The sequence below is a fragment of the Eptatretus burgeri genome, chromosome 19 (genome assembly GCF_056783735.1).
Source record: "Eptatretus burgeri isolate ZD-2024b chromosome 19, Ebu_testis_v1, whole genome shotgun sequence".
In the NCBI taxonomy this organism is placed as follows: domain Eukaryota; kingdom Metazoa; phylum Chordata; class Myxini; order Myxiniformes; family Myxinidae; genus Eptatretus; species Eptatretus burgeri.
In genome coordinates this window covers 2,275,839-2,290,134 of record NC_140979.1, presented here as the reverse complement: position 1 = coordinate 2,290,134, position 14,296 = coordinate 2,275,839, and the positions used below count along the sequence as shown (strand labels likewise).

The window sequence follows — 14,296 nt, the reverse complement described above, 5'->3', positions numbered from 1 at the left end:
CATCCAGCCACAACATCATCCAAGGGGGATAAGAGAGCGGAGCAGTTGGGGATAACACGAGCGAGAACCTTATATGCCCCGATAAAGGATCTCATTCCCCTGACCTTCTCAGGAGCCGAACAAGCCACACGGTGTGGGCTGGCCTGGATAGTACCGCTAGACCAGATCCATCCTAAGATGGTGGTGCTCTTTGGACATGCAACTGTCTTCGTAGCAGAGAGGCGAAGTCGACATTTACGCAGAGCCTGAAACACCATTCTCCAGTTCTGGAGAAGTTCGTCCAATGTGTCACCACCGCAAAAGAGGTCGTCAGCGAGTTTGGCGACGGTCCCCTTCTCTAAGAGATCGCCAAGGACGCGACACATGAGTTCTTCGAGTGCCATCTCTGATCCAGGCATACCCATAGCGGATCTGGTATACACACATATTCCCCGGAAGGGTGTGGCTCCACCGCAGTACTTCATGGAATGGCGAGATAATGGGATTTGGTAGAAGGCACTCGTAAGGTCGGTAGTAGTTAGATACTTCCATTGAGCAATTTTGCGGAGGATGGAATCTACGTTTGGCATAAGAGAGGGTTGGGGCTTGCTGTATCGGCCCACATCAGCAAAGGCTGTGACTCAGCGGAACCCGCCACTGGGCTTCTTGATCAAGAATGAAGGATTCAGGTATTCCGCAGTAATCCCCATGTCCTCAGGGCGAGCAAAGACTCCAAGCTTTTCTAGTTCATCAAATTTGTGTTGTAGTTCACGCAGTTTATCTTGTGCATACTGTGGTAGACGGCCTTTGTGTTGTGGAGGCTGAACGGGGCCCATGTTAACAACAGCCTCAAAGGGGCCTGCAGCACCATTGTAGCCTTGGAACACTGAGTCAAACACTTCATCAAACTCTTCAAGAAGGGCACAAAACTTTGATCGTGTGTCAGGAGCGAACATGTTGTCAGGGTCGAGGGTGACAATCGAAGAGTGTCTTGAGAGTGAAGTGAGTGTGTGTTTTAATTTGGGGGAGGCTGGTCTCGGTATAGTCATCTGGGTGTTCTTCGGTAATGTACACAGGGCGGATTTGGCAAAATTGCTCATGTCGTTTGAGAACTCGTGGTTCGTTAGTTAAATTGGGGATCCGAACCTTCCCGCTGATGCTGCGGATGACACTCGGTGGGGGGCAGTACTCAATGGGTCGCAGCGACCTCGCACTGGGGGCATCCGTGCGAGGTTCGAGTGCGAACGCTGAGTCGATACTCGACATGTCACATGGAAGGACCATTTCGATGAACTCACCTGGCCACAGAGTAGTTGTGTGGGGTGGGGCACGTACGACATGAGCTCGGCGTACTGCATGGCGATTGAGGCTCCCTTCCTGAGAACCATAAACGTACGTGGTGCCGTCACCCAGGATAACTTGATACTTCGTAGGGCGGATTGAGATGTCATTAGACTCCATGAAAGGTGTTCCTGCTAGTACTTCTACGTAAATATTTTCGACAACCAGGCCCTCAAACTGAAATTCCCTTCCATCGCGAGTCAGTGTCAGTCTGGTCTCACCAACTACTTGAAGAGGGGAAGACCCATCAGCCTGACGAGCGGACTGTGCACTCTTCTGAATCTTGGCTCCAAACCTCCTTACAGTTGTCTCACGATGGTAACTCGGGTTGTGTGGTGGCCGTGGAAGGTGTCCAGAAATGGAGACTGGCGAGTCTGGACACGCGAGATAGTGGACGGTTCTGTATAGTCTATGTTATTAACTACCTTGTCCATATGGGCATATGTTTTGTCTCCAGACTCGTCGTCTGACTCTTCAGTTATGTCAGCCACATGGCGTGCTCTGGCGATGTACCGACGATCTCGTTCGGGGAGGAAAGGACACTCACTGAGGAAATGACTGTAATCAGTGCGGCGTACTTGTTTGCAGAGGGGACAGGACTTCGTCAGGTTATTGGAACGAGTCCCCGAAAAGACTTGACGAGGTTTTCACGATGATGGGAACGATGCCGGGCGAGGGACCTGTGGTCGAGACGTTGAAGTGCGCAAGGACGTTGTATCTTCAGCAGCATGGAGATCATCTAATAGTGAGTCAAGCGCCTGGGATATCTCCGGTTTGATGGAGGCTAAAGTGCGGGACCTGAGTTCGGTTCCATAGCGTTGTTTGACGAGTCCCGAGAGTCCACTGTGGACAAGGCGAAGCCATGTGAGCACAATAAAGTTCTCCAAAGAGGGAGACAATTCCTCATCTTCCGTGATCGCCTGGTTATGATGGAAGATGCTGCCATCTTGTCGAAGCAGGTTATCCTCCACAAACGCCATCAGGCGTTGGTATAAGTCTTCATGGCGCTCTTCGGGGTTATGGCGTGTCGCTGCAAAGTCAATGAAGTGTGCGACTGTCAACTGGAATCCAAAATGTTGTCGAATCGATTGCCATATGTTGACTACAGAGGTGGAGTTTCGGACTATGGTGTTGCGGGATATCACAGGGCAGTAGTTTGCAATCTGACCCAGCATAAGTTCCAGTACGGTGACTTTCTGTTGGGCAGTGTGACGCCGCACAAGGGGGACATCCTCACCATCATCCACAAGTCCACGAAGAGGGAACGCTCTGCTCTTCTTCTCCCAGGTGACGCCCTCAGTGAGGAAGGGCTCAAAGTTGGGATCGAGTTACAAAATATGAATAAAATTGCGTCTCCAATTTTCAAATGAGTTCACCGTTTCATTCTTGCTAAGTGGCCACTGCTTCGGTGCACGGTGTGTGGTGGCCATTTTGACGATGTTTATGACACAGCTACAGAGTGAGCTGGTTGACCGCTCACCTTCATGTGAGGAGCCATTGGGGTTCGAAGATGGCTCTCGTGACAGGGACGTTCTGCCGATCGCCGTCTCCGGGGTGAAGAGTGCGTGGAATGGTATCCCGACGCTGCCACCACGCCACATGGGTTAAAGGGAATCCCCAACGGAGCACCGAGGCCAAACACCAGTCTTGGCGAGGTTGAAATCGACTTTAATAACACACACGATACAACGTGCCCCGCTCGGCCAAACCTTCCACGATACCGCACCCCTGCACGGTAACCCCATGCACCACGCTCGCACGACGGATTGAACCACGTACTCCACTGGCGCTGGCTCCATCACCTACCCTGAAGGACCAAGCAATAAAAGGAATCCAAGTGACATCAAAAGTGACATTCATAAAATGACATCAAAAACAAATTTCTCATCCAGAAAAGAATTGTTTTCTGGTTCCTCTTGTTTAAAAAAGGAAGTAAGAGGATTATAAAGGGATAACAAGGAATTCTGCCAAACCACGGAAAACAGAAAGGAAGGGACATGATAAATTAGACAAAAATATTTTTGGCAGGAAGACGAGGGACTCGTCAGTCAACGTCAACACTACCTTGTCACATACATTTATTACGTACACTGATGCTGAACATCTGAACATACGAAATAACTATTATTAACGAAACCCATTTAACCCTTTCGACAGATCCAAACCATGATCAATATTAATTGATGTTTGTTGTCTGTCTCTCAAGGTTGTGGATGAGTTAAGACAAAACTTGGTGGATGACTTGGTTATGTGACAAGAACAAGTCGATTCGATTTGGGTTCAGGACCGAATTCTGATCCGGCCGATCAGTGGGATACAGAACGGAACCTGTTCAGCCTGGTGGAGGTGTACCCTCTCCTGAGTGTCATTATAGCTTGTTTGTTGTTGTTTTCTTTCTGTTCCTCCGTCCGATATAAGGAAACAATAAAATTAGATGTAGGTGGAGGCCATTCGGTCCATCATGCCTGTGTCACACCAACACTGCATCATTTTATCAACACCGGATTCAAAGTGACCGTGGTTGCTCCTTTTCAGGATCTCTGCCGAATTTCTCAAATATATATTTTCCGATCGTTTTCTCGTATTTTTACTGTCATTTTGTTATCTCTGTGGTTACTGTGTGTTTCTAGTTCGGTCTTGTGTTAAAACTTGTGATAATTGTTGGGTTTTCATCTCGTGTTTCCTTGAGTCCTTCTCTTCTCCCCTGTTTGTGGACCTGATGGTGTTTGTTGTATTTTCTCCCTTCTCCCCGTTTGTGGACCTGATGGTGTTTGTTGTATTTTCTCCCTTCTCCCCGTTTGTGGACCTGATGGTGTTTGTTGTATTTTCTCCCTTCTCCCCGTTTGTGGACCTCATGGTGTTTGTTGTATTTTCTCCATTCTCCCTATGATCCCCCTCACCTTTACCCTGTTTCGTGTCTCAAAATATATATTTTTAAAACACAACAAAAAATACCTTTTCCCTCACATTTTTACCCGACGTAACCACGTGACTTCCCAAGGCGACTCTTCTTCCTCTTCCTCCTCCTTCCCGATATACCATCCACTTTTTCCGACCCATATTCACAATTCACCTTCATGATTTTATATTCAACCTTTCCTTTACCTCATCTTTAAAAAACAACAACAAATTCTACATTATTTTAACCTCTCACGTGACACCTCCCGAAACCACGTGTTTCCCCACAACCTCTTCTTCTTCTTCTTCTTCTTCTTCTTCTTCTTCTTCTTCTTCTTCTTCTTCTTCTTCTTCTCCTGTAACGTTCGTCGAACGACCAACTTCCTCCTGTTTGTCGATCAAAAATCACCAAACACCGACACCATTTTTCATCAACCTTTCCTTTTCACAATCAGACGTAATCTTTGTTTATAAAAAAATATAAAATAAATCACCGTCTCTTAAACTCTCACAACTTCCTGTTTCACCCACGTGGTTCTCGTTATTGCATCATCATTCTCTACTCTTCTTCTTCTTCTTCTTCTTCTTCAATTTTTTTCAATTCGACCTTTCCTTCATCCCGAGTCCAAACCGTCCCACTGTTCATTTCTCCATTCTCTTCATCACATCCCTCATGTTTTGTCTTTAATCACATCTCTGACTCCCGAGTCCCTCTCCCTGGTTACTTCCTCCTCCGGTATGACAGACCTGAGCCTCATCCTGGTGGCGGAGTTGCTCTTCATCAAAGACGATTCCTCACTCACCATACACTGCATTTTCTCCCCCACACCCCCAAGAATACCTCTGGCTACGGGTTCCCCTTCACTCCCACCTCATGTTTATATGTGTGTTGTGCCGTCCACAAACAGCGATGACTCCATTTGCCCCTCACAATCCAAAAACATGGACCAACTTACATCTTCTCATCCAAACTCTCTCTTCCTCACATGTGGTGACTTCAATTATCATCACGCCAGTTGGCTCGGTGTGGGTACCTCTCTCACCTGTAATGGCACTTCAGCAAAAGACTTCTGTGACTCATTGTGACTGACTCAATCGGTCCACACCCGACCCGGATCTCAACCAATGGTACTCTATCTCTTCTGGATCTGACTTTGACAAATTTCCCTGAAAATATCTGCTGATCTTCTTTCGCTCTGATCGGTTCTTCTGACCACGTCCTTGTCAAAGTGGACATCTCTCTGGCTGTTATTAGAGAACCACCTCACCGCCGTCGAGTCTGGCATTTCACTCAAGCCGACTGGCAGGATCTCCAAGCAGCCATCAAACTTCTAGACTGGTCTCCTATCACTACTTTCTCCAACATCAACTCATCCTGGGAATTCTTTCAAAGAAACTTGCTCTCTGTAATGCACAGATTTATCACATCTCGTATTCAGTTGTCCCCTTCCCCCCGCCCTTGGTTCACTGAAGCTTGTGGTGAGGCAGTTGTCCTGAAACAACTTACCTTCACCTCATGGAAAGCAAACCCAACTGAGGGTAATCTCAGTTCCTTCCATAAAGCTCAGAACAAGTGTGTATCTACCCTCAGGAGAGCCAGAAAACAACATCTTTATAATCTCAAGTCTGAACTCTCAAACCTCTCTCCCTCCTCCAAATCCTCATGGCGTCTAATCAAATCTGTTTCTCGTGCATTTTCCCCCTCCATCCCCTCCCTGACCACAAATGTCCGCACTCCTGATACTGTTGCAGGCCGGGTGTCGGCTGCGAGTACGACCGCTAGGTGGAGCAGTAGGGTCGACTCCGCCGAACACCCGGAATTTAGATGGTGCCTTTCGGAAAACTCCGAGGGTACGGGTCCCTTACCGGACCGTGAATCGTCAATAATTCCACCATGTGGTACAGGGTTATTTGCCAAACTTCAAAATACCAAGAGACCACGTGGCGAACTACCGAGTATTCACTCCATCGACGGAACTCGTACGGGACGATCCGTATGCGTGCTCGACCCGTGCGTGACCCGAGCGGATGGTCACCGAGCTTCCATCGGTCCCAAATGCACACCACCACGGCAACAACAGCCTTTCTAATTCCCCAACACGCACCGTGTTAAACCAAGAAAATAAACACAAAAACGAGCTGATACATTTAACAAATAGGGTATTTACTAACAGTAGGTGGGGAAGGAGGGAAGCACGTAAGGGCAGAGTGATCACGACTAATAAGAGATGCAAGGCGAATAATGTACAGCGAAGGCACTTAACAATTTACTACTTAAAGACGGGCCCACCGACAGACACACACACACACACACACACACACACACACACACACACACACACACACACACACACACACACACACACACACACACACACAGATACCCAGAAGGACATGGACCTGTCCACCTCGTGTGGATTGGCTGACACGAGCGAACCAAGCACCAGCGAGAGGTGATGATCTAACCAGGCACCAGCGAGAGGCGATGACAGAACCAGGCACCAGCGAGAGGCGGTGATAGAACCAGGCACCAGCGAGAGGCGATGATAGAACCAGGCACCAGCGAGAGGCGATGATAGAACCAGGCACCAGCGAGAGGCGATGATAGAACCAGGCACCAGCGAGAGGCGATGATAGAACCAGGCACCAGCGAGAGGCGATGATAGAACCAGGCACCAGCGAGAGGCGATGATAGAACCAGGCACCAGCGAGAGGCGATGATAGAACCAGGCCCAGCGAGAGGCGATGATAGAACCAGGCACCAGCGAGAGGCGATGATAGAACCAGGCCCAGCGAGAGGCGATGATAGAACCAGGCCCAGCGAGCCGTAATCAGCCTCCAGTGCTCCGCTCAGCGCTCGTCCCGACAACCAAACTCTCCTCTGTATCCCAAACTGTTGAGAAGGCAGGAGGTTTCTCTGCCACTTCTCCCAGTCTTTGAGTTGAACGTCAAAGCGAAGGCTGATAACTCCACACTTGTTCAACAAACCCGTGAGATTGACCACAACCTTGCCTGCTCGATGGTCATCAACTATCTCAAACTGTTCGATATTCAGGCATCCCTGTTCGACTTGTGGGCGTCTCTGTTCGACATGCAGGTGTCTCTGTTAGATCTGCAGGTGTCTCTGTTCGATCTGTTGGTGTCTCTGTTCGATATGCAGGTGTCTCTGTTCGATATGCAGGTGTCTCTGTTCGATATGCAGGTGTCTCTGTTCGACATGCAGGTGTCTCTGTTCGATCTGTTGGTGTCTCTGTTCGATATGCAGGTGTCTCTGTTCGATATGCAGGGGTCCTTGTTCGATATGCAGGTGTCTCTGTTCAATTTGTGGGCATGTCTGTTTGATATGCAGGTGTCTCTGTTCGACATGCAGGTGTCTCTGTTTGATATGTAGGTGTCTCTGTTCGACATGCAGGTGTCTCTGTTCGACATGCAGGTGTTTCTGTTCGACATGCAGGTGTTTCTGTTCGACATGCAGGTGGTTCATATGCTGTCTCTGTTTGATATGCAGGTGTCTCTGTTCAATATGTGGGCATGTCTGTTTGATATGCAGGTGTCTCTGTTCGACATGCAGGTGTCTCTGTTCGATATGCAGGTGTCTCTGTTCGACATGCAGGTGTCTCTGTTCGATATTCAGGTGTCTCTGTTCGATATGCAGGTGTCTCTGTTCGATATACAGGTGTCTCTGTTCAATATGCAGGTTTCTCTGTTCAATATGTGGGCATGTCTGTTTGATATGCAGGTGTCTCTGTTCGACATGCAGGTTTCTCTGTTCGATATGCAGCTGTCTCTGTTCAATTTGTGGGCATGTCTGTTTGATATGCAGTTGTCTCTGTTCGATATGTAGGTGTCTCTGTTCGATCTGCAGGTGTCTCTGTTCGATCTGCATGTGTCTCTGTTCGGTATGCAGACGTCTATGTTTGATATTCATACTTCTCGATTTCCTGGTGTTTCCCTTCCCTTTGATGGAGTTTGACTTCCTGGTTTCTTTGTTCAGCTCAGAGTAAAACTTGATCGTGTTTTCGTTGGTTTCACTGTCTATGGTGTTGTTGTTGACTGTTGAGCTTGCAGGAGTATCTGTTCAGCCTGAGGATGTCTCCTCTCCATTTGTTCGTGTTGTTCGCAAATCGGTTCAGACCGTCATACAAATTACTGTTGTTTCAGGACATGTTGGATAACTGGGACTTGATTTTGTTGAGTTGTACTCGGGTTGTAGGGTCATCTTGGATCAATTACTGCTTCATCCATCACCTATCCTGAAGGACCAAGCAATTAAAGGAATCCAAGTGTCAGGTGAATGAACAGTGTAGCATCAAAAACAAACTTCTCATCTTGATAATTAACTGTTTTCTGTTTCCTTTTGTAAACAAACAAAGTGTTTGTTATAATTCGCACTTTCTCCACAACTCACCCACTCTCCCCCTCCCACCGTTTTCTTTTTAGATTCTTCCTCTTCTCCCTATTCTATTCGTCCTCGTCCCATTTTTATCTTGCCAAAACGAAGTTTTTGCAAGATATGTCTCTGTGAGTGAGTCAGCTTGTATGTTTTTTTTGTTTGTTGTTTGTTTGTTTGTTTGTCTGTAATCACGTATAAAAAAATTCTGCAGAGCACAGTTTTCATTGGAAATTTTTGTAACTTCGCATATCAGAGGCCTATAGAGGTCCCTTTCAGCGCACAAAATTTTGAAGGTCAAGGTCAAAGGTCAAGGTGACTGTCGCAAATCAGGGGAGTCGACGAAGCCCTTATTTTTTGAGTAATTTTGATCGGATCGTCTTCAAACTTCATGGGAATGTAGTTCATGGTCTGGTGCTCAGCTGATTAGTTTTTGGTGGCGATTGGCCTTGACCTTCATGGTTAGCGCCTTAGGTCAAACATATTTGACCCCAAGGTCAAATTTTCAAGTTTTAGGAACCATATCGTATAGTACCTCAAATTGAACACCTCGATGAGTGCTTTCTAGATATGTCAAGCTTGAGACATTATGACGTCATTTTGTGACGTTATGAGGCAAACGCATATTTTTCATGGTTACTCTGTAGAACGATTCTCATCGGAATCTCTCTTAGGCAAATATTCCTCAAGGAGTCGCTCCTGGTGGATAGCAGCTCTGTTCACCACAGTGTGACCTTAAAGAAGTCACACGTGGTCACCTTTTGGCAAGGTTTATTTTGTTTGTTTGTTTGTCTGTAATCACGTATAAAAAAATTCTGCAGAGCACAGTTATCATCGGAAATTTTTGTAACTTCGCATATCCGAGGCCTATAGAGGTCCTTTTCAGTGCACAAAATTTTGAAGGTCAAGGTCAAAGATCAAGGTCACTTTGGTGCAAATCAGGGGAGTCGACGAAACCCTTATTTTTTGAGTAATTTTGATCGGATCGTCTTCAAACTTCATGGGAATATAGTTCATGGTCTGGCGCTCAGCTGATTAATTTTTGGTGGCGATTGGCCTTGACCTTCATGGTAAGCGCCTGAGGTCAAACATATTTGACCCCAAGGTCAAATTTTGAAATCTTAGATACCAGATCGAGTAACACCTCAAATGAAAGCGCTTGATAAGTGCTTTCCAGATCTGTCAAAACTTTGACGCTATGACGTCATTTGATGACGTCATGCCGAAAAAACGGATTTTTCATGAAAATTTTATTTTTTGTTTGTCTGTAATCACGTATAAAAAATTCTGCAGAGCACAGTTTCATTGGAAATTTTTGTAACTTCGCACTATCTGACCTATTCGCACTATTTGACCCCAAGGTCAAATTTTTAAGTTTTAGGAACCATATCGTGTAGTACCTCAAATTGAACACCTCGATGAGTGCTTTCTAGATATGTCAAGCTTGAGACATTATGACGTCATTTAGTGACGTTATGAGGCAAACGCATATTTTTCATGGTTACTCTGTCGAACGATTCTCATCGGAATCTCTCGTAGGCAGATATTCCTCAAGGAGTCGCTCCTGGTGGATAGCAGCTCTGTTCACCTCAGTGTGACCTTAAAGAAGTCACACGTGGTCACCTTTTGGCAAGATACGGGTCACCCTGCGGGTGACATTGGTTTATTTATTTGTTTTTGACTTCCTGGGAAGATACTGGTGGTGGTTTCGGTGAGAGTGATTCTTTCGGTGGTGAACTTGGAGAGGGTGATCCTTTTATGTCTGGTTGAGAGGGAAGAAAGCATTTGGGGTTTACACCCAATGAGACACCGCGTCCTGATTCAAAGGTGACTCGGAACTCGGATCCTCCCTTGAAGAACAAGACCTCACTGCGGTCCCAGCGCATCCTTCATTGACTTTGTATTGTGTTTGCATCACCAAGGTTTTGTGTTGGATTCCTAGTTCAATTTGCAGGCATTCTTGTTCAATATTCATGCGGATCTGTTCGATTTTCTCTTGTCTCCGTTCGTTTCTCCATGGAGATTCCTGAAAGCTCATTTCACCTCCGAATTCAGGGAGCTGGTGTTTCAGAACAGGTAGTGAAAGTGGGGATGTGTTTGCCCAAGACGTACCTGCTCGAGGAGTACCTGGATTGACCCCATATTTTGTATGCAACATTGAGGTTTGCTGTTGCATTGCCTGTTCAATTCGCCGGCGTTTTTCATCGGAGGACTGTGATCTCTGTTCGGTTTCCTTACATATCAGTTCCATTCTGCATTGATATTCCTGTTGTCTCTCTTCACGAGGGAGTATGGACACCTGATGTTCCAGTACAGATGGTGTAAGTGGGGATTTATTTGCCTGCGACGTACCTGGTGGAGTGGTACTTGGATTGATTTCATACACTGTTGGAAAGACGAAGGTTTGGTATTTAATTGCCTGTTCAATTTGCAGGCATTTCTGCTTGATCTGTGTTTGTCTGTTTTTATCCTTCTGTAAATCTTCCTGACGTCTCACTTCATCTTGGAGTTTGCACAGTTGATCTTCCAGAACAGAAAGTTTAACTTTGCTTGTGTTTTGCTGAGACGGATCTGGGAGAGAAATACTTGGATTGACTCCGTATTTTGTTTGCAAGATGAAGGTTGCTTGTTTGATTGCAAGTTCAACTCCAAGACATTTATTTTCGATCTCCTTTTTTCTGTTTCTGTCTTTCTGTAAATGTTGCTGACGTTTCTCTTCACCGAGGATTTTGCACAATTGATCTTCCAGAACAGAAATATTAACTTGGCTTGTGTTTGCCTGAGACGGACCTGGAAGAGGAGGACTTGGATTGACTCCATATTTTGTTTGCAAGTCGAAGGTTACGTCCCAGATTGCTTGTTCAATTACACGGCATTTTTTTTCCTCTTTCTGTTTGATTTTCTCTTTTTTCTGTTCGTCTCTCCGTAGAAATTCGTGATACATCCTTTCACCTTCGAGTTTGGACAGGTGTCGTTTCAAAACAATTATTGGAAGTGGGGATGTGTTTGCCTGAGACGTACCTGGAAGAGGAGTACTTGGATTGACTCCATATTCTGTGCGCAAGATTGAGGCTTTCTGTTGGATTGCCTGTAAAACTTCCTGGCATTTTTCATCGGACCTCTGTCGTCTCTGTTCGGTTTCCTTGCACATCTCTTCCATTCTGCATTGAGATTCATGTTGTCTCTCTTCACAAGGGAGTGTGGACACCTGGTGTTTCAGAACGGATTGTGAAAGTGAGGTATTTGCCTGAGACGTACCTGGTCGAGCAGTACTTGGATTGACTCCGTATTTTGCGAGCAACATTGAGGCTTTTTGTTGGATTACCTGTTCAATTTGCCGGCGTTCTTCGTCGGAGGACCGTGGTCTCTGTTCGGTTTCCTTGCACACCTGTTCCATTCTGCGTTGAGATTCCAAGTGTCTCTCTTCACCTCGGAGTATGGACAGCTGGTGATTCAGAGCAGGTAGTGCACCTGGTGGTTGAGTTGGCTGAGAGGCACCTGGTGGAGAAAGAGTTGTTGCAAAGTCTGAGGTTTTTTGAGAGATTGCCTGTTCAGATTGATCGTGTTTCCGTTCAATTTACTGGCTGCAGCTTTGAGCTTGAGAGAGTATGCGTTCAGCCTGCGGATGTCTCCCCTCAATGTTCGTGTTGTTCGCTTATCGGTTCAGTCCGTAGTACAGCTTACTGGGGAGTTCAGGATATGTTGGATGACTGGGACTTGGTTTTGTTGAGATGTACTCGGGTTGTAGGGTAAACTTGGACCGATTCCTGCTGGCTCCGTCACCTCTCCTGAAGGACGAAGCAATTAAAGGAATCCAAGTGTCAGGTGAGTAAACAAAATAACATCAAAAACAATTTTCTTATCGAGATAAGAACTGTTTTGTCGTTCCTGTTTTAAAAAAGTATTAAGAGGGTTATAAATGGATAAAAAGGTATTTTGCCACACCACGGAAAACCACGTAAAAAAACAGAAAGGAAGGGAAATTATAAATTAGACAAAAATATTGTTGCGGATTCCGGAACCACATCCCTACAAAGCGATGGCATCAACCATACAGTGGTCCCCAGACAGTTATTTCATGAATATGCGGACAGGTTCGTCCCTTCCCTCTTGTCTCATGGGACAAACGGGGCAATGTGCGTTGTGTGGATCTCATCGATTGGCCTGATTATATCTTCACTTTATTTTTACTCTTTTTCTCTCTTCCTGATGTTAATCCAAGCCATGGCCGCCTGTAAAAGCCACGGCCACGTCCTTCACTGCAAGAATGTGTCTTCGCAAAATTCAGCACAAGCATCGATAGCATGCCGTGCCCGGGGTAGAGAAAAACAGACCACCACACACCACCGCCTTTCTCCACCCACATTATTAATATTCATGACCGAATTACCCAATCGGACGCAATGTTCCACGTCACATGACCACTCAAGTCAGTTGGGCATAAATCTAAATCTTGTGAACATGAGTTGTCCCTTTAACTCCGCACAGCTAAAACCACAGAGGCGATCACATTTTATGTCTTTTTCTCCTTGTTCAGTGAAGATTCAGTTTGGGGATGTTGAAAAGAAGAAGGAACAGGGAAATTAGTTACTGAGCACTGAGATAAGAGTTTGGATTATTTTGCTGATGTTGTTGTTGGTTTTTTTTCTGAGTTAAGATTGAGAGATATGTTCATGTTGTTTGTATTTTTGAGGGAGGATGGGAAATTGATTGAGCTGAGGGATCAAAAGGAACAATACCTGGGATAAAAGGAGTGAAAACGAAGCAAAAAAACAACAGAGGGAAATCACACTCCAACTATCACCAGTAGGCCCGACTTAACTCGGGACACGAATTAAACGATTCAACACAGCAGGATATGGTTTGGGACAGAAAAACTGATGAAAAACAAATTGACGAAAAACATGGAGCAAAACAGGAACAACTCAAGGGGGAGCACTCGGTAGAGTGCAAAACCTCCACCGCCAATACTGCTGGGTCACTCAAGTGAACCTTATATCTTATTCATTAAATATGTCAACAGTGATGACAGAGTTATAGTTTGCAACTTTCCCTTTTACTTTTAATTTTTACATACTCAATTCATTCGTCATAACTCGATTCCTTGAGACAGAAATTGATTTTCCATCTGAAGTATATCCACCTGAAGTTTCAAAATCAGCCGCAATTATAATTTTGGCATGTTTTTTTGTTGGAAATCACTTATAACATGTAGAAATGCAAAAGAAAATCGAAATTTTGTTGAAAAAAAATTTGCAAATTTTTTTTCCTCTAACAATTTTTTTTGGGGGGGGTTGGAAATCACTTAAAACATTTAGAAATGCAAAAAAAAAAAATTCAAATATTTTTTCAAATTGGCCACCATAGCGGCCATATTGGATTTTGGACCAAGTCCAAAAACTAATGGCATGATCCTTGGACCAGACCAACCCCCCCCCCCCACAAAGTTTCGTCGAAATCCGTTGAGGAGTTTTTCCGTAATACTGTTCACAAACAAACAAACAAACAAACAGAAAGGGGTGAAAACAGTCACCTCCATCCATCTTTGATGGCGGAGGTTAACTAGAGGGGGAGCACTCGGTAGAGTGCAAAACCTCCACCGCCAATACTGCTGGGTCACTTAAGTGAACCTGATATTCTATTCATTGTAGGTCAAAACGGATCAGACTCGACTGAACCACGATTGAA

General features: G+C 45.6%; 1 protein-coding gene and 1 long non-coding RNA gene across 5 annotated transcripts in view; one reads left to right on the top strand and one right to left on the bottom strand.

Annotated features, from left to right (window-relative positions):
• LOC147008407 (uncharacterized) overlaps window positions 1–14,296 on the bottom strand; it is a 58,726-nt gene that overhangs the window by 42,791 nt on the left and 1,639 nt on the right. For 2 of the 4 annotated variants that reach the window (XM_085864897.1, XM_085864898.1), the window contains exon 2: window positions 7,907–12,396. The exons of 1 other annotated variant lie outside the window; for it this stretch is intronic. In XM_085864897.1, coding sequence (XP_085721023.1) covers window positions 10,401–12,005 — 1,605 coding nt within the window. In that variant the 5' untranslated portion in view covers window positions 12,006–12,396 and the 3' untranslated portion in view covers window positions 7,907–10,400. Of the gene's footprint in view, window positions 1–2,800; window positions 5,805–7,906; window positions 12,397–14,296 lie in introns of those variants that run through there. One more of the 4 variants, XM_085864899.1, reaches the window with a different exon arrangement.
• On the top strand, window positions 7,272–8,041 carry LOC147008408 (uncharacterized). Its single transcript, XR_015053451.1, has 3 exons — window positions 7,272–7,567; window positions 7,727–7,768; window positions 7,916–8,041. It is a non-coding gene; the product is annotated as an uncharacterized LOC147008408 (long non-coding RNA).